This window comes from Pocillopora verrucosa, chromosome 12, assembly GCF_036669915.1.
Source record: "Pocillopora verrucosa isolate sample1 chromosome 12, ASM3666991v2, whole genome shotgun sequence".
In the NCBI taxonomy this organism is placed as follows: Eukaryota; Metazoa; Cnidaria; class Anthozoa; order Scleractinia; family Pocilloporidae; genus Pocillopora; species Pocillopora verrucosa.
Genome location: NC_089323.1, coordinates 8,789,676 through 8,815,716, shown reverse-complemented (window position 1 = coordinate 8,815,716; position 26,041 = coordinate 8,789,676). Strand labels below are relative to the sequence as shown.

The 26,041-nt window shown below is 37.6% G+C and overlaps 1 protein-coding gene and 3 non-coding genes across 9 annotated transcripts in view; 2 read left to right on the top strand and 2 right to left on the bottom strand.

Annotated features, from left to right (window-relative positions):
- Window positions 1–1,934: 1,934 nt before the first annotated feature.
- LOC131774308 (transient receptor potential cation channel subfamily A member 1) overlaps window positions 1,935–26,041 on the bottom strand; it is a 29,738-nt gene continuing 5,631 nt past the window's right edge. For 3 of the 6 annotated variants that reach the window (XM_066158981.1, XM_066158983.1, XM_066158982.1), the window contains exons 2-29: window positions 19,461–19,554; window positions 18,596–18,771; window positions 18,214–18,321; window positions 17,709–17,817; window positions 17,162–17,259; window positions 16,801–16,848; window positions 15,755–15,940; window positions 15,147–15,335; window positions 14,628–14,714; window positions 14,241–14,326; window positions 13,969–14,130; window positions 13,554–13,668; window positions 12,978–13,147; window positions 12,343–12,427; window positions 11,926–11,982; window positions 11,229–11,309; window positions 10,774–10,844; window positions 10,081–10,249; window positions 9,613–9,657; window positions 9,261–9,341; window positions 8,464–8,630; window positions 6,798–6,858; window positions 6,591–6,659; window positions 5,930–6,103; window positions 5,623–5,691; window positions 4,800–4,910; window positions 4,225–4,334; window positions 1,935–2,679 (exon numbers count right to left, since the gene is read on the bottom strand). In XM_066158981.1, the coding sequence (XP_066015078.1) occupies window positions 2,550–2,679; window positions 4,225–4,334; window positions 4,800–4,910; window positions 5,623–5,691; window positions 5,930–6,103; window positions 6,591–6,659; window positions 6,798–6,858; window positions 8,464–8,630; window positions 9,261–9,341; window positions 9,613–9,657; window positions 10,081–10,249; window positions 10,774–10,844; window positions 11,229–11,309; window positions 11,926–11,982; window positions 12,343–12,427; window positions 12,978–13,147; window positions 13,554–13,668; window positions 13,969–14,130; window positions 14,241–14,326; window positions 14,628–14,714; window positions 15,147–15,335; window positions 15,755–15,940; window positions 16,801–16,848; window positions 17,162–17,259; window positions 17,709–17,817; window positions 18,214–18,321; window positions 18,596–18,771; window positions 19,461–19,554 (3,108 nt within the window). In that variant the 3' untranslated portion in view covers window positions 1,935–2,549. Of the gene's footprint in view, window positions 2,680–4,224; window positions 4,335–4,799; window positions 4,911–5,622; window positions 5,692–5,929; window positions 6,104–6,590; window positions 6,660–6,797; window positions 6,859–8,463; window positions 8,631–9,260; window positions 9,342–9,612; window positions 9,658–10,080; window positions 10,250–10,773; window positions 10,845–11,228; window positions 11,310–11,925; window positions 11,983–12,342; window positions 12,428–12,977; window positions 13,148–13,553; window positions 13,669–13,968; window positions 14,131–14,240; window positions 14,327–14,627; window positions 14,715–15,146; window positions 15,336–15,754; window positions 15,941–16,800; window positions 16,849–17,161; window positions 17,260–17,708; window positions 17,818–18,213; window positions 18,322–18,595; window positions 18,772–19,460; window positions 19,555–21,878; window positions 22,390–22,494; window positions 22,975–25,469; window positions 25,509–26,041 lie in introns of those variants that run through there. The other 3 variants (XM_066158985.1, XM_059090315.2, XM_066158984.1) reach the window with 3 other exon arrangements.
- On the bottom strand, window positions 7,333–7,416 carry Trnal-cag (transfer RNA leucine (anticodon CAG)). Its single transcript has one exon. It is a non-coding gene; the product is annotated as a tRNA-Leu (tRNA).
- Window positions 9,065–9,148, top strand: Trnal-cag (transfer RNA leucine (anticodon CAG)). The gene has a single exon. It is a non-coding gene; the product is annotated as a tRNA-Leu (tRNA).
- Trnaa-agc (transfer RNA alanine (anticodon AGC)) lies at window positions 24,030–24,102 on the top strand. Its single transcript has one exon. It is a non-coding gene; the product is annotated as a tRNA-Ala (tRNA).

Below are 26,041 nucleotides of genomic sequence, written 5' to 3'. Positions count from 1 at the left end.
TCATTTGTATCGGATAGTCCATGAAATAAATTAGACCAGTCAATGGAACTAAATTAATTTAAAAAAGATTCTTCATTATAATTGGAATAATCTCGTCTAAATCTTTTCTCTTTATGCATTAAAAAAGCAAACCTCTCAGTAATGAGAAAATTAGGCAAATGGTCTGTTAGATCATGAAATAAATTCCCACTGACTGTTTGATATTCGATAGAATTAAAGAACATATTATCAATCAGTGTAGAGGAATGATTGGTAATCCTTGTTGGTTTCAGTATGTGGGGCTCTAAAAGAATGGACCTATGATATTAATAAAATCTTCGGTTAAGGGATGTTTATGGAAGTTCAAAGATTAATATGAAAGTCACCAGATATGACGCAGAGTTTCCTTTCTTGACTGATTTTGCCAATAACCGAGTAAAAGTTATTCAGAAATGTTTCAAGATTGGGATGTCGGTATACTACACCACATATCATATTGCTGTTTAAGTCATATAGCAGATAGCATCTACTGTCGTGACCAAGATCTCAGTGAGGCTAGGGTTATCGGTCTCAGCCTTCTGCTTCAGCTGATAACCCTTATCACAAAAACCTCATCCAATAATTGTTTCTTATAGAGTCCAAAACAGACTGGAACACGATATTGGGAGTGTTGGTGTGGATCCTTCACTGGAACATAAAAAACTACTCTTCTAAGAATCGCAAGAGAAATGTTAGACCACTAAAAACGTATTAACAGATGGTTAGACCTGTGGGTTACCACATGCGGCTTTAAACCCAAAGAGATAAATCCGGTTTAGAGATCGTAACTCGGTGTAATAATAAATATTGATGATGATAATGATGCTTATGACCACGACAATTTTCATCAAAAATATGCGATCTTGTGGTGTGATCACCCGGCAGAGGGTACTCCTTAGAGGGATTGTTGGAGGAATAAGTGACTGACTTCAGTTTTCGACAACAGGACCTACCAACACTATATTCACTCACTGTGTTCAGACAATTTACTGAATGACTATAACGATGACAATAACAAAAGCAATAACGACTACAATAGCGATTAAAAAAAAATAGCAGTGGGGCAGATAGTGACAGACAGCGAAAGTGTTAGGAACAGTAACAGTGAAGGTGACAGAGACGGTGACAGTGAAAGATAGAGAGAAAGTGACAGTGACCTACAGTGACAATGACAAAAACAATAGCGATGACAGTGGGATCTCAATAAATGAAAGTGAGGCGGACAGTGACAAAGACAGTGACAACAATAGAGACGTTGACGGTAACAGAGGCAAAGACAGTGAAAGTGAGTGACTCAAAGGAACAATGAAGTGACACTGTCAATTGCATGGAAAGAGACAATAACAGTAAAAGTGACATTGACAAAGACAAAGACGGAGACATTGACGAAGACAGTCACAAAGACAGTGACAAACAAAGTAACAAGGAAGTGACGAAGCCAGGGACAGTGACAGGGTGAATTAGAGTGAAAGTGAGAGTACCAAAGACAGTTACGATAAAATAGCAGTAGCAAGGACAAAGAAGTGACGGCGACACTTAAGTATCTACTTATTAAGTATCTACTGGATTGGATTTTGTATCAAAGGCGCGATGGAAATCACTCTGAGTGCTCCCCAAACTTCCCACGGGCATTAATAATTCGAAAAACGCACGCCATTACACAGTGTGGCAAAGAGAAAAGCACCCCTATCCAACCATCCTTGCGACTCTATAGAGCAGATGAATGGCCTACTTCTTGGAAAATGAGTGAATGAATGTCTGCTTCAGAGAAGGGAGATCAACAAGATACAGAAACCTATCGCCTCTTCGCTTCTTTCATGGCTGATGACAAAATATTTGAACAATTAATAAGTAACTGCGTAACATGTCATTTTGACAAACCTTTGCAGTCGTAAAATACTCGTAGCAAAGTTCCATATGTGTACGCCATTTATTATTGAAAATGTAATAAACGCCCCTTTTCTCTAACATCATCGTGTTTGATAACGTGATACAGATACGCAGAATAAACGTTTGTCTTTATGACAGTGATATATTTAACGATTCCAGCAGCAATGTAATGTTACAAACTTCTACACTTAGTAACAAATCAGCTTGAACTTCTCATTACTTTTCAAAATTATTTCAGCGTAAGTTAAGGAAAAATGTTGATAAAACAGTGTACTTTTATAGTTAAAGCTGACTACCTTTTCAAACATTCAAGTATGAGTGAGCTCCTACGTTGATGCCAATGTTTACATTTTTCACCATTACCATTTAAAACAATTTTGAGAAAGACGAAAACATTACTTAGTTCTTTTATCTTTGTTTAAACCTGCAATGAACATATTCAACTGCATTACATCAATTTACAGCACTAGACGAGAGAAAGTAAATTAAAGATTCTTCGTGTCTTCCATCAAATATTATCTGCAATTTTTTTTGAAGTTATGTTTTTAATGTTCAACCGTTAACTTTTAAGTTAAAAGTTTAAAAGCCTTATCAGTCTAGAAAAAAGAGCACGGAGATAGCTGTCATGTTTTTCACCAAATCTAATGTTTCTTCAAGAACCATCCAATAATACTCTTTCTGTTTGATGCAGTATCTTCCACTCCTTGACGGCGACCGATGGCTTTGAGGATCTCGGATTGTTCCTTCATCATGGCGTATATTTCGTCTATCCTATGTTTTACAAATGAAGAAGAAGGTATCATTGAAATGTAAAATGGATTATTGCAGATAGCGTTATTTTAATGAACTGAAATGGAATTTTTGGAATATAACGAAGCAAAAGGGTCCTTTAGCCGAGGAGTGGCAACTGATAAATAATAATAGTTGAACTAAGTGGAGTGCAATTTGGTGTGAAATCATACGAGTGATTATAAAAATAGAATAAGTTTGATCTAAATCCGAAGTATATCGTTCTTTTAGACCAAAGTGAATCCCAATCAGCTCAATTACCACTCTTTTACAACTACATTGAAATCACAAAATGCAAAATTTATCAAAAGTTTAATCACGAAATTTAAAAATGGTTTGGGGACATATGCTGCAAAATTTGATTTATAACCGCTTCTTGCATTTGTATTTGCGTTTGTATTTTCCTGTAATTTGATTGGTTACTCCAACAGGCCTTGAAATTAATCTGATTGCTTGTTTTGTTTTATTGTTGCTTTCTTAGTAGTTGGGAAAATATGCAAAAAAATGCGCGATTCGTGAGTTTAATAATGTGCATGCACAACTTCAGTATGCTCATTGGCTAAGAACACGTCAATTAATCCCAAACAGTAAAGATTAAAATTGATTACAGAAAGTTAAAATTAAATTGTTCGACAGGAAGTTGCGAATGCATAACAAAATAAAATGGCAGAAAGAAGAGGAGAAAGTAACAACCTTTCAGAGTTTTAGGGAGAATGCTAAGAACAAGAAACACCCAACAAAGCATAAGCGAGTGACTAAAAGTTTGGAAATGTTGGGCTATGACAAAAGTATTGGAACGGACGAAGCGGAGGGTCAGATTAAAATTCTTGAGGGGTTTTACGCAACAGTTCATAAGAAAGACGTGGAAGACTGCGAGCGTTATAGCCTCCGTGTGAACGTTACAGCTTTTTCACCGATACCAAGCATAGAAAGTGTTTAAACACTCGATTATTCGTAATGAAGAGTTTAAAATCTAGAAGGAAGCTCTTGAGGGAAAAGCTCAACTTCTCCAGCAACAAACCAAAGGCAAGCGGCCGAACCAGTGAGCCGTAAGACGAAACGAGGAAAACGAAGTCACATTTTTTCTTGTTTATTATAAACAAGTAATCACTTCATTTTTCTCGTACAATTTGGGACAAATCGACACATGAATTTTCAAACACTACAGTATGGTTGGCCTTTGAAAAACTTACCCGTGTTACTCCCAAATTGCACCCGAAATCATATGATTACATATGCAAATTGTATTGCTGAGTGCCAATCAGATTGCAAGGAGCCAAAGTTATTTCAGAATGGATGTAATGAAGGAGTAAGTTAGTTGCTCAATCAGAAACCAGATAATAGTAGTGCTACGGCAACCATATACATTTTCATCAGCTTTAACGAGTTCTGAAGTCTCAAATTAAGTAAAAAGGTGGTCTTCTTAGAGCTAAATTCGCCCATCAGTAATTAAAAATAGCTTGGAGGCAGCGGGAATAAGCTTGTCAGATGTTTGATTTGCATATTTTCGAAATGAATTTTTTTTACTTTGCGTCTTGCTCCATCACCCTGTCAATAATCTGCGCCATGGCTGGAGGAACGCCGTCGTCCTCTCCTTTACTTTCTGCTTTTCCAAATCCAATGATCTTCTCGTAAAGCTTGAAAAATGAAATCATATTCAGTTAAGTGAATGGTGAGTGAATAAATGAATATAGCAATGCATCTTTATCCAACTTGTTCATTACAATGGACGTTTCATTTTCAAAATTTAAAACATCGTCGTTGATTGGCCGAAATGTTAATATGATTAAGAATGACCAAAATCGAATTTAGTAAATAAACATCGAGCGTGATACAAAAATTATAGGCTGATGAGTGCCTTAACATGTTTTTATGCGCAGAGTTCCATGATCAGAAGCTCTTTTCTAGCCAAGGTACTCTTAAGTTAAAGTTATCTCATATTTTTGAACTGTAGAATGGACTCGACGCTTTCCAACTGAACTCGCCCACGGCCCATTACTGACAGGCCGATCTTCGTCCATTCCTAAGTCGGCACGTCCGACCATTTGCTGTTGTATAAAACTTCTTGAACAGTCTCTAACCATTATTTAGCAATTTCTTACTCTGGTTTGTAGCTTGGATTTTCTGTTTGGAAACTCTTCATATTTATCGATCTGCATGCGTTTTAAAATCCATTGTGGGAGAGATTCCTCGAGCTCCAGAAGCAATTCAACCTGTAAAATTAATGAATTTGACGCTTCACATACTTTTCACGGCAGAAATACAAATTTTTCGTTGGAGCCATGTACGTCGCAGTAAGAATCCGTGTTGAAATATCTTGCCTGAATTTGTAAGTTCGCCGAGTGCAGTTCAGTCGACCTTGGTAATAATTTTAAACATCTTTGCTTCTTTAAAATTTATTACTTTCTCTCGATAAAAACAAAAAGAAATTAAAACAAAAAGAAATTAAAATAAAAAAGAGCAGAATGTTTCTGGCTCGTTTAGAGAGCAGTTTTAACATGTGCGCATTATTCCTAAATAAAAATTCATAGTGGCATACCTCAATTCGGTCTGTGATTGTACGAGTTATTTGTCAATCACGAGCATGATTACAGACCGAACTGGATTACATGAAGTCTTGTTATCAATTAATCATAGCCATTACAATTTCCAAAAAATAACAAATACATTTATTTTAGAAAATATATAGACATTTTCTACATTATGAAATTCCTCCATTTTCGGTGCATCTAATGCACTACATTTGAGGAAATTGTAATACTTATAATTAATGGTGGTATTGCCTCTGGCAGGTTTTCTGTCTCTCAGTCTCGTTACTAAATACTTCCTTCAATCCCTAGTTCTGTTTTTGGCAGCCGGCGCAACTTCATTTACAAGGGAATATAACCGCTACAAAATATGGACTAAACACGTGCTTTAGTCTACCTGCATCACATAACGATCCATAACAGACTTTTGTTGAATCTTGTCAATATCCCCAACAGCTAAACCGATCTGATATAAAAGAAGGAAAATTATATAATTATAATTATTAGTTTAAATTACCAAGGTAAGTAAAAGTGTCTCTAGAGAATTATAGGTACTGGTTGGTTCTTCACCCGTCTATATCTCGCGTATTTGGGGCGAAACAACCTTTAATTTTTTTCACCTTGTTAAAGGCACTGAAATTTCTCACTAGTGAAAAAGACAGGACTTTTATCCCCCTCTATAAAGCTGAAGAATCAAAACATACCAGCATGTTCATGAGTATGATGGGCATCGCCAGGGAGAAAAACACGAACATGACGTTAGAAGCCAGAGGATAATGCAGTTTTATGTCGGGTATGAAGTCTGATTCGTAGTTCAACTCTCCCAAAGTCATCGCAAAGGTTTTCATCAAAGCGTATTCCAATGTGTCAAAGTTAGACTGAACGTAGTAAAATGAAACAAGAATTAACAAGGTTTAGTCCAAATTACCATATCTATTGTAGACCATCCAGATCAGTAATCCTTAGATATTCATAAATGTACTCTGTTCTTCCTAAGAACATTGTTCGTTAGCAGGTTTCATCTAACTTTAATCTATTTTCATGTAAGCTGTAATGATAAGGTAGGAGGATCAATTTGTGCCTTCATTTGAACGTATATGGGCGTATGGGAGACTTAGAAAACTCCTGTACCCCAAATTTTCCTCTTGCATTCATTACGATACAAAAAAAAATTTATTGCCTCTACTTAAATCTTATTTAATCGCCTTGGTTAAATTCACTCGATTCTATTTTTCTCCCCGAATGGCTCTTCTCTGACTCAGTTCGCCCAAGTGTAATTGACCATGCATTTAGAAATGAACCCACGTTTAGCTAAAAACGCTAAACGCCAAGAAAGCAATACGTTTATACCTTCAAAGCCCCTACCTTGTTATACATGAGCAGGTAAAACGTTGTCCCAAAAGCTACCACAAACAGAAAGAAAAGAAGCAAGACCTACATAGAGTAAAAAGGAAAGAGTTTCTAACGTTTGCTCCATAAAATCCGATCATTGGTCCATTACTTTGAGACTAACTACATTAAAGTCACGAAAGCTATTTTGATAAAAATACAAAAGTAACAGTTAAACCAGACCTGGAAAAGTGTTTTAAACATCGTGAGCAGCATGATTACATACTTTCCATAATACGACAACCTGAGGAAATAAACGAAAATATCAATTAAATTTGCATTCTTTTTAATCAAGCGCAAAGAATTTGCGGGAAAATGAAATCTATTCCCTTATATCATGATTATATTCATCGACTCCGTCATCGCAAAAAAATACAAGTTTGTTTATCTATTTATCTGATCAGACACATGACTGCAAAAAGGACTTCGGTATTAAGCAGCCGTAACATAAGCACAGGCTACCCACTCTAACACCTCTCTAAATTATTTCATCAGTAGTTGTGTTCGTTCCCTAAATTTGGTAAGCTACCCTCGAAACAAGCGATTAATTGGGTAAAAATGTTATACTGCACAGTTGAGGAACGAAGTAAAACATTTAATTTTATCAGCTCCTGAAACTGATATTATAAAATGGTTTCGTTGCAGGAAATTTGAAATCGACACAAATTTTATTCTAACTCATCTGTACAAGGTGGAGATGACAAAAGGGGTATAGCATTGTCAGGAGTGGGATTCGAACCCACGCCTACAAGTGTAGACTGCGACCTGAACGCAGCGCCTTAGACCACTCGGCCATCCTGACCGCCTGGATGCTAAGTATTCAGGTACGTCGGCCAGGTACGTAAGTCAATAAAAGTTAAAAGGAACCATGACAAAAACGCTGACCTCTTCTGCAGACAACTAATTTAGAGCTGCTTCTGTAATCGTATTTTAGAAATTCATATACATTTTATCGATAAACATTTGGCATGGCAGCTGAAAAATAGAAGAGCTTTCAAAGTATTATAAGTAGTTGCACGGAACAGCTATGGGGTCGCCGGTCTCCGTTGTTGTCGCAGAAATTGTGATGCAAAACATCGAGGAACGCGCCCTTGCAACTTGCCGACAAACCATACCGCTTTCGTTACGCTACGTTGACGACACATTTACCGCCGTACACAAAGACGAAATTGACGCTTTTCACAATCACCTTAACGAACAAAACACCGACATTCAGTTTACCAGGGAGATCGAAGAAGACGGCAAGCTTCCTTTTCTCGACTGTTTGGTAAGCCGAAACAACAACGAACTACGAACAACAGTATACCGAAAACCGACGCATACCGACAGACTGCTTGACGAATCATCCTACAACCCGACTTCCCACAAAGCTACGAGTATCAAGACATTAACAAGACGAGCGCAACTTGTTTGCAACACACCGGACAGTTTATCTGAAGAAAAAGACAAAAACAACTACAACACTGACTTCATTAGACGAAACACTCACAGGGCGACCGACACTACAGAAACTAACAGGGACTCCACATCTGTCACTACTACAGCTACTATACCCTAAATCAAAGGCACTTCTGAGGCTATCGCGCGGATCCTACAACCTTACAACATTCGCGTAGCTCACAAGCCTATTACTACTTTACGACCAGACTTTATAACATCATCGACTGACAACTACTCTCTACTTGACTCTGAAGATGACTTCCGCACAGGTTGTCGAAACGTCAGTCACCAACAACAGTTCTTTTCAGAACTACACTCACCCGGACGATCACACTATACGAACTACTAAAATTTTAGCTACACGTACTACACTTTTGAATCTGGCTGTGGTAACAGCTTTGCGTCTCACCTTCTGAAGTAAAGAACAAGATTGAGCCAAGCAAAAAACAAGGAGAATGCCGCTGCCTCAGATTTATAATGTGCTTTGCAGGCGCAGATCGGAAACACGAAAACAAGTGCAGACACGTAAATCACCCACTCGATGTAGTTTGTGATGGCAGTCCAATACTTAAGGCGCTGTAATAAAAACAAATAAGTGGCTTAGTAATCAGAAATAAGTTTATCGACCCCCGTTTTAGGCTTATTAGAAAACAGTTGTAAAATGTGACCTAAAGTTTATTGAAAGACACAAAATGTTATATTTGGATACTTAGTCGAAAAGTTGCTCTTGTGAGAAATCATAGTTGACAGCCAAGCATTACTCAACAGTCTTATATTAGATTATAGGGGGTAAGTTTCTAGAGAAAACTGTGGTACTGCGTCAGTGGGAGAGTACAAAAGGGTAATGCAGAAAATGGAGCTACGCTATTGGTATAAATATGGTGACGGGAACACAAGAAGAAATTGGTTGAATGAGCTTAGAAGTAGTCTGCAGAAGAAGTCAGCGTTGTCATAGGTTTCTTTCAACTTTTATTGAGGTAACCATGCTCACGTTCTTAAGAACTCAGACGGTCAGGATGGCCGAGTGGTCTAAGGCGCTGCGTTCAGGTCGCAGTCTACATTTGTAGGCGTGGGTTCGAATCCCACTCCTGACAGGTCTTTTTTGGTTTAATATTAAACACCTGATTGCATGCTTAGTTAGATTTTTGTCATCCTCTCTTTGTACTAAATTACCCACTCTCATATCAGATTGGGTGCCATACTAACCTGTCTCATGATTTGCACAATTTCCTTTGTGAGATGAATGAGGGCGAACACGATCACAACATAATGGAGAACCACAACAGTCTAAAAGTCATAAAAATAAATACAAAAAGCAATTCACCTTTAAAATGGATTCAGTAATTAAATATTGAGGCCTCCGTTTTTCTTAGCCTCTTGCCTAATATACACTCAGTATAGACTGCAGGACACGTGGTATTGCATAACCACGCAGAAGTGGACGAAACACCGATACCTTAATACGTTTATGCTGCTTTCCTGGGTCTAATTGTATATTTCTCTATCAATAGGTTGATTTAAAACGTGAGTACAACACCTCAATATCGTCCCTTATTACCTTTTGAGAACCATTGCATGTGATGCTGTCGTCATCGTGCCAGTCCTGGTGAAAAGAGGAAAATGATATTACATGATTTACAAATTATACGTCATAGATCGCTTTAAAGTCGGCGAGGAAAATGAACGTCTGGCAAATTCCGTCTGGAAAAGGTAAGGTTGTATATCTTTGATTATGTACATGCGTATGTAATAATAAGCAAAAGGGCTGCGGTTTCTACTTGAAAAAGTCCTAAATAAGAGCTTACCTCGGGTTAATCTCAAACACTCAAATTTAAGACGGGTACGACGAAAGAACATTCTTATTGAGCGTTTACATAAAATGCAAAAAAACAACTTCAGTAACTTTTTCCTTTTGTGATATAAAGCTCATATTGAATATTGGTTGGCGGAACTGAGCTGATGAGACAAAGAGCTGTGGCACTCACTCTTTTACATAGCATCAGCATTTAAATAACGAGTTACTTACCCAAGTATGTTCGTAGTAGCCTGTGCGATGTTTTGTCATATTTTCAAATTTATAGCCACACAATTCAAGGCTGTTGGCCTTGAGATAAACTGCGAGTGCAGTAAATGGCAAAAGAAAGGCCAGGTACAAAGACAGATTTACGATGAATGTGATCCAACCAAATTTCTTCCTATGGGGTCAAAATTTTTCAAAACAAACTGCTCATAACTGTGTACAGTTAAACATAATTGTCATAAGCAGGCAACCCTCAGGACCCATGTTATTGCCTGCCAATTAGTGGTTACTAGTTTAGTGGATGTTTATTCTAGTTTAAAGAGACAACTGAAAGAGAGACAGGACAGCTTTTAATGTTAGCTGACTTTCACTAACTTTTTCTCATTTCTTTAATTTTTACTGATAACTTATATACGTATTCACTTAGTCTTAGGCCATTAGTACTAACATCCCAAGGTTGGTCTCCTGAGGATGTTATTAACACAGTATTTACTTTGACTTTACATCAACAAGTGGAAGGACAAAGTCGACACCGACCTCGAAAGTAACAAGAACTTGACCTCTGAACTTCGAATGGAAAATTATTAACAATTGAAATATATTTTTAGAAGATATATCTTTTTAATCAGTCCAAATGAATATTTGGTCAATTATTACATTCAGTGTTAGTTGGAGTAATTAAAGTATCCTGTTATTTACCATTTGATGTTCATAAGCACATAGCATACTGGATGAGTCAAGCAATTCTCTCGCCGTCTTTCTGCCATAGTCTACATTCAGGAAGAGAGAGAAATATTACTCATTTGATGTTAAAATTGTTTTGAGCTCTGTTGTAACATTTTCTCTTAAAAAAAGCTATGGAATGTACGTAGTTAAGTGAGTGTAGGGAGTTATAAGACCTCGCAGGAGCTCTGAGTTGGATTCAAACCCAACTCCACTTGTAACTATTTATGAGATAAATGCGACTTGAGGTTTAACAATCTTGACGATTGATAAAGTTTTCTAATCCGTAGCTTACATGCTTGACTTACGACCATCCAGATTATCAGAATGTACCTTGTTAATTGGCGTACATTTGTACAAGAAAGGTAATTCTTCCTTCCTAGAAACAACATGTTTAGTGGTAATTAACAAGACTTTACTCAAATCTTCACCTTTAGGGCATCTAATGAATGCTCTAACGAACTTGTAAAACTGTTTTGCTTTCCTTGAATCAGCCGCAGATCATATGTTACCTGAGTAGATATTTGCACAAATCGTTGAATAAAATAAAACTGAAACGGTGTGAATGGTGAATGAATAAACGCATAGAATAACGAATGGATAAAAGTGAAATTACAAATAGACCCCCGTATGCTCTGTTACAAATATGCAAGAGATTGATATTACGGGTGGACTTTGACCTCTAACGTCCATAAACTTATTTTTTTGCCTACATTCTTCCTCCTCACCATTCTTATCTTGTAATTACTTCTCCTCTTCCTGATTTTGTTATGTTTGGTCTTTAATACCAAAGTCTTATGGCCGTGATCAACCGAAAATCTAAAATAGACGTCGTAAGGCATCAAAGGAAATTGTCTTCAGATCCACATTATTAGAATTCTTTTCTTAAGAGATTCATGATAAAAGTTTTAACAATAATAGGATGATAGTATTAAAGATTTTAACCAACTGAGCAAGGAGTAGCCAGAAAACGAATATGACGTAAGGGGAAGAGCAACAGGAGATACAAATGTTGAACAAAATAATTTAGGGCTAATAAGGCAAGGTTGATAAACCCTGAAGCACATTACAGCCATGTGTCTTTAGAAATTAGAGCGCACTACTAATAAAAATGAAAAGGCAGCTTACTTTGAAATCTTTACTGCTCGGGTCACCCTCTTGGTCGACACATTGATCAAGAACACGCTAGAAAACAGAAACGAATCAAACGAAGAGAATTATGTTAGGTTATCTAAAAGGTATTGCAGATTAACCAGGACTGCAATGAAAATGAGAAATTGGTCAAACAAGATGACTGTGGTACGATCTGGTAGAAATGTAAATATACTTATATTTACATTTCTACCAGATCGGTTACTTCTAGAAGGTTTTGCGAAAAACCGTTAAGATGAAGAATCAAATTTTTTTCTCTTTTGTCTCTTTGTTTGGCCTTGTTTCATGTACATAGTTTATTCATTGAATAGACTGTTATATACTGGGCTAGAGACACAAAAAGCTGGGAATTCAGTTATTCACATAGAGCGTGAAATTCTGCATATCACTTACTTCTGCCACCTCCGGCATCTTCTCTACCAAAGTCTGAATCTGAGACACTCCTCCTCCCACAGCTGAATCCATTACCTCCTTCCATCTGTGTATTAACAAGTGGATGAAAGAAATCAAATGACTTGGTAATAACAAGAAAGGGCAAGAAATGCAAATAACGAAACCGATCAGCATAATGTAAGTAAGAGCATCAGCCAAAGCGGCCATGAAATATTCGGGCTGGAAGGGCTGCAACTCCTTCTGCAAATTAGTGGCAAATTAGTGTTGAATTTCTTTTTTCCAGTGATTGTTTCTCGGTTGCCATTACCTCTGCCTTGAGACAACTTTTTAAGCCCCCCCCCCCCCGAAAACAAACAAACAAACAAACAAACGACAACAACTGTATATGTGACAGCATGGTTCATTCTGTGGCTTCGTGCGCATCACTTGTCATGGCTACCCCGCCAAAACGTATCTCTGGCGAATTGTAAAATCACCAGCTATACGTCAAGAGTGAAAAGTCATCGCGGAAAGCTTTATTGTCAATCTGAGACATTCTAATCCTCCTGACAGATCACTGATTTGCAACCCAATACGTACAAGCACAGTAAAAATGAAAAGCAGAGAAAATCCGTCCTACCTGGGCGATTGCTTACCTGGGATGTTCAATGATTGCCATAGCAACCGCTTCTTTGTCGTTCGAGATGGCAAGGTCAAGAACGTTTTGATTTTGCGAGTTTAACAGGATCTCTTGTTCTTTAACAGAGAGCAGGTAAATTACTAGTGACGCATGGCCAGCGGTCGCTGCCAGATTGAGAGCCGTGTTCTGTGTCAATAAATGAGTTAACTCGTTACTCATTAAGTCAATGAATGTTAACAGCTAAGAGGGGAGGTAGCATATAAGCCATTTGTTTTTTTTTACTTCAAACATCAGAAGCAACCCTTAGTAGTCAATATCTAATGCATGAATAAGTTAAAAGTGCAATATACACGTTAAAGGCTCGGTGTGTATGTCAAAATGTTTGTATAAAACAATTTATTAGGAGAAAACACACGCGAATTTCTTAAAACGTTGAAAATGGTTTCAAGTATCGCATACCACGGATGCACGATAAAGTAACGCGCCTATTTCCATTCGAATTTTCTACTTAGCAGTAAAATACTATAGCAGTCCACAGCTTCGACTACTAACCTTTGGTCTGATAAATGTAAGTTTAATATGAAGTGAATACCTGATATTTGTCAATGGCGTTTAAACTTCCTGGGTGCGTTTCCAGTATGTACTCGACGCACTCCTCTGAGCCCTTTGCTGCTGCCAGGTGAAGTGGTGTTCGGTCATGATGATCCCTAATAAAAGTGGCGACCATTAAATTTGGCAGAGCACATTCCATCTTTCTTTCTTAGTCCCTTACGTGAGTCGAAATTGATCCGGGACCGAAAAAGTATCCTGTCGACTTTTTCGCTTACTTCTTAACACTCTCGCGTAATATTGACCACTTAATCGCAGATTGACTGATCAACAGATCATCAGTACTGGCCGCCTATCAAAAGCTTTAGTCCACTCGATTAAAACTCTATTTACTATTCAAGTAGTTGATATGATACTAGTTAAGGAGAAAAGTAACAAATAGTGCTCTTTCAGTTTACCTTTCAATTGTTGCACCTTCCATCAAGAGAAGTTTAGCTATTTTTTCATGGCCCTCGTGACACGCCAAATGCAGGGGTGTTTTTCCTTGGTCATTCTGTACATTTATGATTCTCACATTTCGTTTTTTCAGTAGCCTTTGAGCAATCTCGAGCCAGCCATACCTTCAAAAAGTCAAGAAGTGTGTAAAGTTCACAATGAAAACATTTAGTTGCCTAGAGTACGTCATCATTTGAAGTATCAAAAAGAAATGCCATAGCTCTGCATAGCATACCGGGAGACGATATGGAGAGGCGTATCCAGTGAATCTGATGTGACTTGTTCAGCAGCTTTGTTCTTGCTGATGAAGAGTATGATGTGCTTTAGACATAAAACAAAAATCAGTAAACAAAAATAAGGAGTCGGTGTTTTTACACTTTCCAGTACTACTCGAGAATCTTTAGTGATGAGGATCATTCGTTTGCACTGAGGTAAAAGAGAAACTTGATTCGCATCAGAAAGAGTTCATCTCCCACACACTAGTTTCCACTAAAAGTCCGGCTGTTGCTGCAATGTTTCGTTCCAACAATATCGACGGCATCACGTTCCATGAAAAACGACCTTTTTTACTTATTTGTAATCCAAAATTAGAAGAGAGACAGGCTGATTTTGATCGCAGTACCTCAAGACATCCAGCTCGTGCTGCATAATGTACCGGAGTATATCCAGTCGCATCTTTGTCAACCACTAATGACTTGGATGAGGGACTCTAGAATCAATTGGGAGGATAATGTACGTAAGTTACGAGTAACCTACCAAAGTGCTAAGGTTTTCAGTGTCTTTCGTGTCAGTGCAAGGACATAGTTTGGACATGGCGAAAAACTTTGACTATACTTCATTATTTTGATTGGTTTTATAAATATACCAGAATCAATTACGATAAAGAAGGCAACTGACTGTCTTCGGGAACTGTGTTCATGAACCTGGAACGTTGAACACAAATGAAGTGAGATTTCCCCCAACCAACTTCAATTTTTAGCTCGAAAAGAATTGTGCACATGAGAAACGGAGGCTTGGATATATTTCTTCAAAGTGTATTTGTAATGGCAAAAAATTAATTCATACGTAATTTATCTAGTAATGTTAAGGAATATTGATTAATGAAAAACAAATTGAACTAATAATGTTGTGACGTAGGTACCTTCATTAAGGCATCCATGGTACTTGTGTTCCCAATAGCTACATGCAGAGCCGAGCGTAGCTCCATATCTTTGAGTGTTATATCGGCTCCCCGATCCATAAGGAGCTGAACAGTCTCTGTTCCACCCACTGAAGCGGCTAAGAAAAGAGGAGTTTGCCCTTCAATGTCTCTGGGGTCAGCTTCGGCGCCCTGAGTAAAAAAAAATAATGAATAATAAATAGGAAGGACTCAGAATGACCCAAGTGTGTATCCTGTCGATATTTTTTATTATGGCTTCAATCGGCTCCTCCTGAAGGAAACGCAATGTCATAGAGAACCAAGAATTTCAAAATAAGGAATAGTTATACAATGAAAACGGTATTAAGCCTTTTTTTCACACTGCAAATATAACGAAAGGAATGAAAAATCAGCACAGTGCCTTATCATCCTCACTGTCCCAATCAATGCGTTTTGAGCAAAGGTTAGAAAAGAGCCAGCTTTTGTTAAATACTCTTTAGAATTCCAAGAAGAAGGGAAGGAAACAACAGAAGGAAAAAGAGCATCTCCTGGAATAGCTTTTTCTAATAGTATTTAGATTCTATTGATTATAATGAAAAGAAATCCCTCACCTGATCCAATAAAAAGTTTACCACTGTGAAGTGATTGTTCATTGCTGCTCGGTGAATGGGAAACATGCCTTGTTCATCGATGATCTCTTCTTTGCAGATGTCGCGGATCTCATTGGTCAGCAGTTGAACGATCTCAAGAGAGCCTTGTGAGCATGCTAGATGTAAAGCAGTGCTGTTATCTGATTCCTGTTATGGGGTAAAATGTGACATTTTATCGAAAAATTTTTTGAAATACCAATAACTTGCTAAGATAATCAGAAGAAGGTGTAACATGACTCAGAAGAAGGTAATTTACGAGGAATTATCAATTTACAAAAGAGTTGATTTTAGATATATGAAATTCATATATTTGCACTGCGGTGAAGAGATGAAATTAAGAGATCCTCGCAGCTAAGAACACTACTGAAACGAGTAGTTGAAAAAAAAAACAGTTGGCTTGTTAGCTCAGTTGGTAGAGCGCTGCTCCGGTATTGCAGAGGTTATGGGTTCAAATCCCGTACGGGCCTAAATTTTTCTTTTTTTTTTTCAGGCCTTTTTTTCACTACTACTTAAGTAGTGTTCATTACTGCGAAGATCGCTTTCATATTCACGTCTTTAACCGCAGTTCAAATATATGACTTCCATACATTCATTCAGGTCCTATTTTCAACTACTCGTTTCAGTAGTGTTCTTAGCTGCGAGGATCTCTTAATTTCATCTCTTCACCGCAGTACAAATATATGAATTTCATATATCTAAAATCATCATTCATCACCTGGATGGTTTATTTGGACCCAACACATTGACCAGCTCCCAGTTGGCTTGCGAGCTCAGTTGGTAGAGCGCTGCACCGGTATCGCAGAGGTCATGGGTTCAAATTCCGTACGGGCCTGAATTTTTTTCAGGTCCTATTTTCAACTACTCGTTTCAGTAGTGTTCTTAGCTGCGAGGAGCTCTTAATTTCATCAGAGTTGATTTTGTTCTAAGATATTCAACTCAGACCTTAGGGCACAGATATTTTTTTCTCCAGGATTGCAATGTGAATTCAAAGAGTACAAATTTGTTACCTTTGTTTGGCGCACATTTGATCCAAGCTTTAAACACAACCCTACAATCTGAAGAAGAAAGAAGAGGTTTATTTCGCCGAAAGGAATCAAATTGGATACACAAGATGAAAAAAAGACACGGCTCCTTTAAAGCTCAGGAATATGTGCAAGCTTTCGTTTGGTTATTTTATTATTTTTTTTGCATGAGAGCATTTATTTCCTCAGAGGTTGAACTATATTTATCGCTGCGGATATAAATATCCCATCCTATTCCTTCATCAAAATTATGGGAGGTGAAGTAGTCTATTTCATGTGTTTCAAATATGCCTTTGACTATTTTCGCAGTGATAAAAATGGTTTTCAAATGAGAAACGTGTCTCACCGGGAGAATCCCGCTGTCCACTGCAAGATGGAGTAAGGTGCTACCTTCATTATCAACGTTGTAGAGGAGACCCTCTAAATTCATGCCTTTCTCCTTGACTGAAAATTAAAGCGAAACACCACAGTCAGGAAATGTTATGAAGCATTTTTTTTATGGTTTATATGGTTCAAAATAAAGAAGGAGCAGGATACACAATAGAAAATTATAGTGGTACGACATCAAAGCACAAGTAATCATACCGGCCGCGTCAGTAGACATGTCTTGATACGGGGTCTCGACTTTCTTCCCCTGGGGGGGACCGGGGAGGGGAATACGCGTGGACAATGTTGTAGGTGAACATGCAAGGTACTGTAACAAGTATCTCGGTTTAACTGGTTAGTGGCGTCATTAAAGAGAACTAAAGAACCAAGAGTTTCTTCTTTGCCAGACATTCTTAACTCGAAAAGAACTATCCTTTATGTCACTGATGAGTTTACCGGTTAACTTATACTTTCCCACGGAAGCATGTTATAGTAACCAAGATACAGCATAAAATGAAATGAATTACCAATTCCAGCAAAATATTCAGACACAGCCTGTGCTCCCTTAGCTATTGCGAAACCGAAGGGAGTCATTTTGTCTTCAGCTGCTTGAGCGATGTCGCCTTCGTGCTCAACCTAAAAATAGAGAATTTTGTAAAAAGTGAGAAATGAATCTCTACAGTTTCGTGGAGTCAAATGCTGTTCGACTACCATCTTTTGAGCCAGAGTAACATTCTTGGAGAGAACAATTATCCACTTGCATCAATAGATTTATAGCTATGTTTGTGCATTATGTTACTGTTAACTGTTAACTGTATTATCGACGCTTAATTGCATAACGTCTCGATCGAATTATCCCTTACCAGCCATCTTACTGATAGTAAGAGCTTCCCTAACCAGTTATCCTGCTGGGCGTACATACAAAATCGGAGGCTTAGTCACTAATACCTTGTCATGTAATGTTCAATGTCTTTTCTCAAAAATTCCTAGATTTTAACATGTAAGATTGAAATAAAACACACAGTTTCTTACCAATCGCTTGCAAATGTCGACGCAGTCCATTTGAGCAGCAATGTGAAGAGGTGTGTAAGACCCGAATCCTTTCGCATTAGTGTTGGTTTTACCGTCTTTTAACAATAGCTAGGGATATTAAGAATAGACGACATCATTGATAAGACTTAATACAATCATAATGGAATGCGGTTCTCGCTACCATTAGGTGCACCTAACATGTACAGATGGACACCATCCCTTAATCTCCTGATAAGGATTGATCAAGATCAATATAGTCTTATTAGGAAAGATCGAGAGTTTATTTTCTGCTCAAGAGGCAGCAATGAGGTCAACTATAGTTCTACCAAGTGAAAAGTAGGAAAGTATCATTATAACAAGAACAAACATTATATTTTCTCACCACAACAATTGCCTCGCTATCAACTCTGACAGCAGCGTGGAGAGGCGTGTCTCCCCGCTCATCAAGACACTTGACATCAGCTCCTGATTTCAACAGCAGGTCTACGATGTTGAAATGTTTCCCAAGAATGGCATTATGCAACGGGGTTTTGCCAACTGAATCCGGAGCATTTATGTCTAGGGGAAACAAATGCAAAGATACATCTTATAGTTACCTCAATGAATAAGTATATTGAAATGAATTAACTAAGTGAAAGGTGTAAAAAGATCATCAGTGCCAGATTCAGCCTAAGAACGTGCCGACACGTACACACCCTACAAGTGTAAAATGATAATAAGTAAAATTGAATGAAAACCATCAGACTAATTTACATGCGCTGGAACTTGAATGCAATTTTCAAAAATACAACTAAAACGGACTTTTGTGCACGAGTGTTTCAAGAAAGCTAGAAAAGACTTAATGTAAGGAGTACGCGTACCCTGCGCGCATGTCACTTCCGGAGTCCAATCCTAATAAGGGACATTCATTTTAATTTTCAGAAAAGCTCCTTTGAAACGAGGATTTTTTTCCTCCCTTTTTTTTTTACATTACTTGCAGTAATTACATTTACTTAATTTTCTAACACAACTCAAAATTTAAAATATTACGTTCTAAATTACCAATTCAAACAATGGCAGTCAGCTATGTTTGTGATTATATTAAAACAGATACGACAGAGAGTTATGTGATGATCCGTTTGAAAGTAGTTCGAAATGGGACTCTAAATATATACAGTACTGATTGTGAGCCATTTTTAATTCTTAGATATGAAGGAATATTTGCATAAATGGTCTAAATGATTTTTAGAGTTTTACTCCACACTCACCAACTCCTTTTCCAAGCAATTTTTGCACTTCTGCCTCGTTTCCAGACAAAGCTGCATGATGCAGTTTCTGTATTTTGTTACCTTTGCCTGCTTTCTGTCATAGGGAAAAAATAAAGCACAAACATCAAGAACTAGTAAAGTATAGCACTTGAATAACAGAGGGCCAGCAAAGAATACAGGATACATAGCTCTTATTTAAATATGGTAAACAAATGAGCCAATCAAATTTAGAAGGTGACGACACAGTCTTCCCGGTTAAAAGTCTCAACCTACCTGTAAGAGATATGGTAAGAGTAGTTAAACTGACAAGAGACAAGTCACATCTCACATCCTTACTTTTCTGTCACAATCAGAATACCAAGTAGCTCTGTGTGTTTGCTAGTTATACTTTAGTAATAATCAAACTTCATTCACAGCATTTTTATATTGCCAATATATTAAGATCTCGAAAAAACTTGCTAAAGCTGGCGATACTAAAGGTTTATCATAAGTAACCCCAAGAAATGACTTTGTTTAACCATCTATGATTTTCACGACATATCCTTGATATCCTTTCCTCTTAGGAAGTGTCAGGAGCCGGTAAGGCGTGAAACGACCGAGGGTTCTTTTATTGAATTTACCGGGTATCGGATGCAGCAGCCCAAGCAAAATGGCTGCACAGTCTTATTCATTGCTCATTATCTCATCATTAGCACTTTTTAGCTCATAAAGGTTCGTAAACAACTCGCACCACGCTCGGAGATTATCTCGCCTCCCGAAACCGCAAACCAATGGGACAACGGGACCTCCTGGCGTCAATAACGATGGACCAAGATTTCCCGGGAAAAGTGATCCTTGGCGGACACGTTTTTTCATCTCGATCGTTCTGTAGAGCGTTGAGGAGGACGACACAATAATGGGCAAAGTTGCCAACGCCATAGGAAAAACCCGTGGCAAAAATGGAAAAACCTCAAAATGTGCTGAGAAGCAAGAAAAAGAATCGACAGACGGCTTTCAAAATAACATTTCGAGGCAATTGTTAAAGTTCATGTGTCAAGGCTGGTACTTGCATAAGTAAAAGGAAACCTCATTTTGCTCTATGTATGACAAATTTTGGTTTGACGCGACTTTGTTCGAAATCTTTCGTCTTAGGGCCTTTTTTTTTTTTTCCTCTTTTTATACCAAGGTCTTTCTTCTGCTTTTGTTTTTTCCATGAGCAAAAATTTTTCCATAAGCAAAGAGCTTCCACGTCTGAATTTTGTCAATTGCGCGATGTAAACAAAATATGCAAATAACATGACCAACGAGCCCTGAAGATGACCGCCTGCCGCGAAAATTCCCCCATCTCAGTTACGAGATTGTGACACCTTCCTAATTTATTATCTTTTAAACGGTTGTGAATATATGAAAGTCATATATTTGAACTGTGGTTAAAGACGTGAATATGAAAGCGATCTTCACAGTAATGAACATTACTTAAGTAGTAGTGAAAAGAAGGCCTGTACGGGATTTGAATCAATGACCTCTGCGATACCGGTGCAGTGCTGAAAGATCGCTTTCATATTCAAGTCTTTAACCGCAGTTCATATATATGACTTCCATATATTCACAACCGTTTATTTACCACTTCACGGGTTTATTTGGAACCAATACAGTTGGCTTGTTAGCTCAGTTGGTAGAGCACTACACCGGTATCCCAAAGGTCATGGGTTCAAATCCCGTACGGGCCTGAATGTTTTCAAGCCTTCTTGTCACTACAACTTAAGTAATGTTCATTACTGCGAAGATCGCTTTCATATTCACGTTTTTATCTTTTATTTGAAATTACGTTTTTCTTAATAACTCGGGTACTCTTGGAAATTTTAGAACATGTTTTCTTGGAAACGTTAGGCAAAATGTTTGAAGTCATTTTAGTCAAATTAAAGAAAAAACGATTTTTCGGCCTCTGAAGGTGGGAACTAACCTTGATTCCTAAGTTTTGGAGTGTTTACACTGTTTACACTGTTCAAGTTGAATATTATTCACACCATGTTTCGCACTCAATCCACTTAATTGGCAGCATTGATTGAAAAAATGACTTTTGGTTAGAAAATTAAGTTAATTTTCTTGCTAACTTTAATCTCAGACCAAATATTATGGATTAAGCTCATGCGAAAACGTTCGGTAATGGGACTTTGAAAAGTTGCTTACAATGCTCGAGGCAAGAAGGACTCCTATGAAGCATGTGTTAATTGACATTTTGTCTAAAATTTCGTACCTCCTCTCGGATACAAATACCTTTATTTGTAGCGAACAAAAGTATAATCGGCCTCCAATTCTTTAGCCCGAATCATGCGTAATCATAATGATTACCGGTTTGTAGCTACGCTGTTACCTAAATACGTAGTACCGTCAAAAGACTCCTAAAGGTAGATTTTCAAAAATAAGTACAAATCTCACCAGCTTTCTATAAGATGAATAGTCCATATGAGTATTGGTTATGTATCGCACAACTGGAGGGCCAATACGTGCACACTCGCTGTATTCTGACGTATCTTGTACAGTTTGTTGCGCTGCTGTACCCGTAAATTTAAGCGACTACATGCAAACAATGTACTTCAGATGCATAAGCACAGGTTGTGCCACAAATAAACTCGTTCGAGAGTTAGTTTCTCATTAAAAGTTATGAAATTTTGATATCGTACGTCAGTAATAATTACGCTCGGTTTGATTAAAGTTCCGGTGGCCTAATCTGTTAAGCTTTCTGTTTTGAATGGCTAAAATATAGTATCAAACCTCAAGGCTTCTTCACAGCGATGTTTATCTAAGAGTTGTGCGAAACTTCGAGAAATATCACACAGTTTTGTAAATCCAGATTTTTAAATTGACAATAAGTTTCAGTCAAATCGCTGGATACACTTCCAGGAAGGAAGGGAGCGACTTACCGATGCAAGTATGTAAGTAAATATCACCTTAGTCTTTCTAAACACATCAAAACATCGCTAAACAATGGACATCAGACGAAAAACTCATGTACTTTCTCACTCCAAAGCTTGAGTAAGGTAAGATGTCTTACCTGGTGATGTTTTGCCCGAATGGCATTTTTTGGCGTCCCTGTTTGTTTGATTGAGTTACCGTTAGTATCGGCGTGGTTTTCATCAGCCTCTGAAGCATCAGAATGCGCACTAATTTGACTGAACTTCCTTAAGCTGATGTTTGATCGCGGTATCTCCGGGCTGCCTGGCGGATTTGAATTTAAAGGGATATCTTTCTCTTTATATCGGTCTGATTTGGACAAAGATCCTAAAGATGACTGTAGGTAGGACGTTGGCCGTTTTTTAAGAACTTGTTTTTGGTACATACTTCCAGGAGACGCAGCCATTGTAGAACTATTACGACCTGCTTCGCTCGACCACCAAGAAAAGACTGATTTTGTAACAACGTTTCTTTGGGAACAAAGTTATTTCTTTCATTTTGCGGATGCTCCGAAAGTTTGTTTGCACCTAACTCAGAACATGCTTAACAATCAATTTATTGACATGTGTCCCACCACCGAACAAACTTAAAGCTACTTCACCAACGGTGACGTGGGTATGTTTACAATAGTTTATTGATATGCAAATCGATTCTAATGTAATATATTTGGAGAGGCAACAATTAGCATTTCTACTTAAATAGCATCACAAATAACTGTATATATTCGGAATATCTAAGATTCTCATATCTTAGGTATTTACGTTCTCAGGATATCCCTGAGGAACGTTCTTTAGTAAAAGTCCAGTTATCTTCGTGACTCTAAACTAACGATGATGTAAGCGTCAAGCAGACAATGAAAAAATTCACTTGCGTAATGAGACATTCAAATATCGAAACACATGACGCTTCTTCAGTTTTGATGACATAAATTTCTTTTCCATTTATTGCCATTCAGTTTGTTCGATTGGCCTCTTTGTTTGACAATTTATAAGTTTTTTGGTGACTTTGTAAGCCAGGGAAGTGACGTTTTACTTTTGTTTGCACATATATCGATTACAACCGTAGGTGAAAGAAAATCATTTATGCAAAGGTGATCATGATCCCACCCCACTACTTTCTTCAGTTATATACACAACATGCTTGAAATCTTTCAAAATACAGTCAAACCTTCCAAACAAGGAGGGTAAAGGAACAGAGCAAATTGCCCGTATTGGAGGGGTGTCTGTTTTGCTCATAGGTCACGACTATGACGTCACTTATACGATTCCACAGACAGTTTTCAAATATATATTAACAAAAACAGGCGCACATTTTGATTTATTAGGACGCTGTCTCACAGAAGAACAAAACCAGAGCTACAAAGCAATGGTATAGTTTTTTTAAAACCTGAGTGCATATCTTAAAAATTGCAAGCCTTCAAATAGTCTGTGGCATTCCTTTGTAAACCTTTCGTGAATCGGTTTTTGAAAGAAATGAATGACATCAAGTTTGATACTATTATTATTATTATTTTCATATCAGAAAAAAAAATATATTATAATTTTGTCGGAGCACCCGGCGGAAACTCTCTTTACTGATAGAGAGGTGTCTGCACTAAAAACACAGATTATAAATCAGGGAAGCTTCCATATAAATGGGGGATTAGCTCAAATGGTAGAGCGCCCGCTTAGCATGCGGGAGGTACCGGGATCGATGCCCGGATCCTCCAGATTTTTGCTCTTGAGTTTAAAATAGTTTTCATTTCTTTTTTTACCATTGATTTAAAAAAATCAAAAAATAAATAAAAATAAATAAAAAGACTGTGAGCGGAGTACGTGAAGAGTGAAATTTTCTCTGCGTTTCACAGATGAACTTACATTAGATTTTCCAAAACGAACGGATGTTTTGGATTTCACAGTCCACTCAAACTTGCATCACGAGTGAAACCTTTTGCCGCCTATATCCCATGGTAACGGCTCATGAGCAGTATGCTATGCAAGGAAAATGATCGTGAACACAATATCAATTAATGCATGGCTCTTTTGCAGCGCGCTTCACAGTTCGGCGCACAACAGTATACAAAAACCTTTGGAAATTATCGTTTTGGTAAATGAGATTTATGAAACGTCAAATTGAATTTTGCTCTTAAATTCAACGCGTAATACAGAATTAACGAAATTTTTATTAATGTCCTACCGTGTATTCTGGTGGCCTTCCAGTGCTAATTACGCAAATTCAGCTTAGACCTGACAGCTTTGAAATAAGATACTTTTTTTATACCTTTTTTATTTTTTTGGCAGAGAGAGCCAGGTATTACAGTTTTTTGTGTTACTACTTTGGATTTTGGGGCAGAATGGATAGATTCCTGCATGAGAGTTTTAAAAAAAAGTTTCCTCCCAAATTATGACTTTGAATAAATTTCTCTCTTGTTTAAAGAGGGGCCGACATCGTTACCAAACATTTGTTACAAAAACTCATCTGTCATACTACCAAGACACGAGTTGCTGTTTTATGAGAAAATCAAGCTGGTCTACATTTAATTTATTTGTCCTGAAATGATACTCTTTGTATACGAAAATGGTAAAGCAAGAAAAATACAATTCTCTCAGACACTAAGACTTAACCGGCGATTATTATGATAGCAGAATGATTGTTTATCAGTTTACTCACTTTTATTAAAATTTGCTGCCAAGCGTCGCTCCTCTATATCCTTCGTTCTATTCAAATCTGTTATTGGATATGTTTTACTCATAGCGTAGCTCATACGGAAAAAAATCCATACATTGACATACAGAAGTTTTATGGGAAGAACCTAGCTTGAAGTATCAACATTTCAATCTGTCCACAATTCAACACAGCTAATTGAATAACAAGAGTCATTATACGCGACAGATAAGCTCCGGAGCTTGAAATTTCTGTAAAACGTAAGTACAGAATTTGTAAAGTTAAGTTTTTTTTTCTACCTCACATCGCCATCTTTTTGTTTGTTTGTTCAGAAACAGAAATAAAGCTTTCCTTTAGAATGCATTAGAGCGGTTTAGACTGGACTCTTGATACAGCCGCAACAGATGAGTGAATCTACTCTTGGAAACATACCTGGGTTTGTAAAAAAGAATTCATTCTCTCACAATTTTCTTCTCAAAATATTTGGTATCCGTTGCCAGTGATTTGGTCTTTGCACGATGGGCGAACAATCAACTTGTCCGTAAAAGGTGAGGCCGCGAGAGGAATGGTAAGGACTCGATGAAGTCTCTGAAACTTTTTTGTTATTCTTGTTGTCACTAGCAACAAATGACACTCTTTCACTATTATGGACCTGTCTCTTTTAAAATTTTTTGTTTCAATTTTACCCAAAGGCCATTGATTTCCAAACAGTTGGGTATTTTGAATAGAAAGACTTGAAATCGGTTTTGGTTTAATTTGTAATGACACTTTTGAAAAAATATGACAACTACAGAGTAAAGAATGAAATCATTTTGAAAGAATCCGTCACTTTACACTGCGGGTTTTAAAATGCTTGCGACCCCGCGTGCGAGCTCAAAACCTCACCATTAGCAGGTACGTGCAGAGCTGTTCTGAAAATTAGCATTTGAACTCTCCTCCAAAATATTTCGCCCTAAAGCTTTTGCTTAGCAAACGGGATCGCAAAATACAAAGGCAAAGGAAAC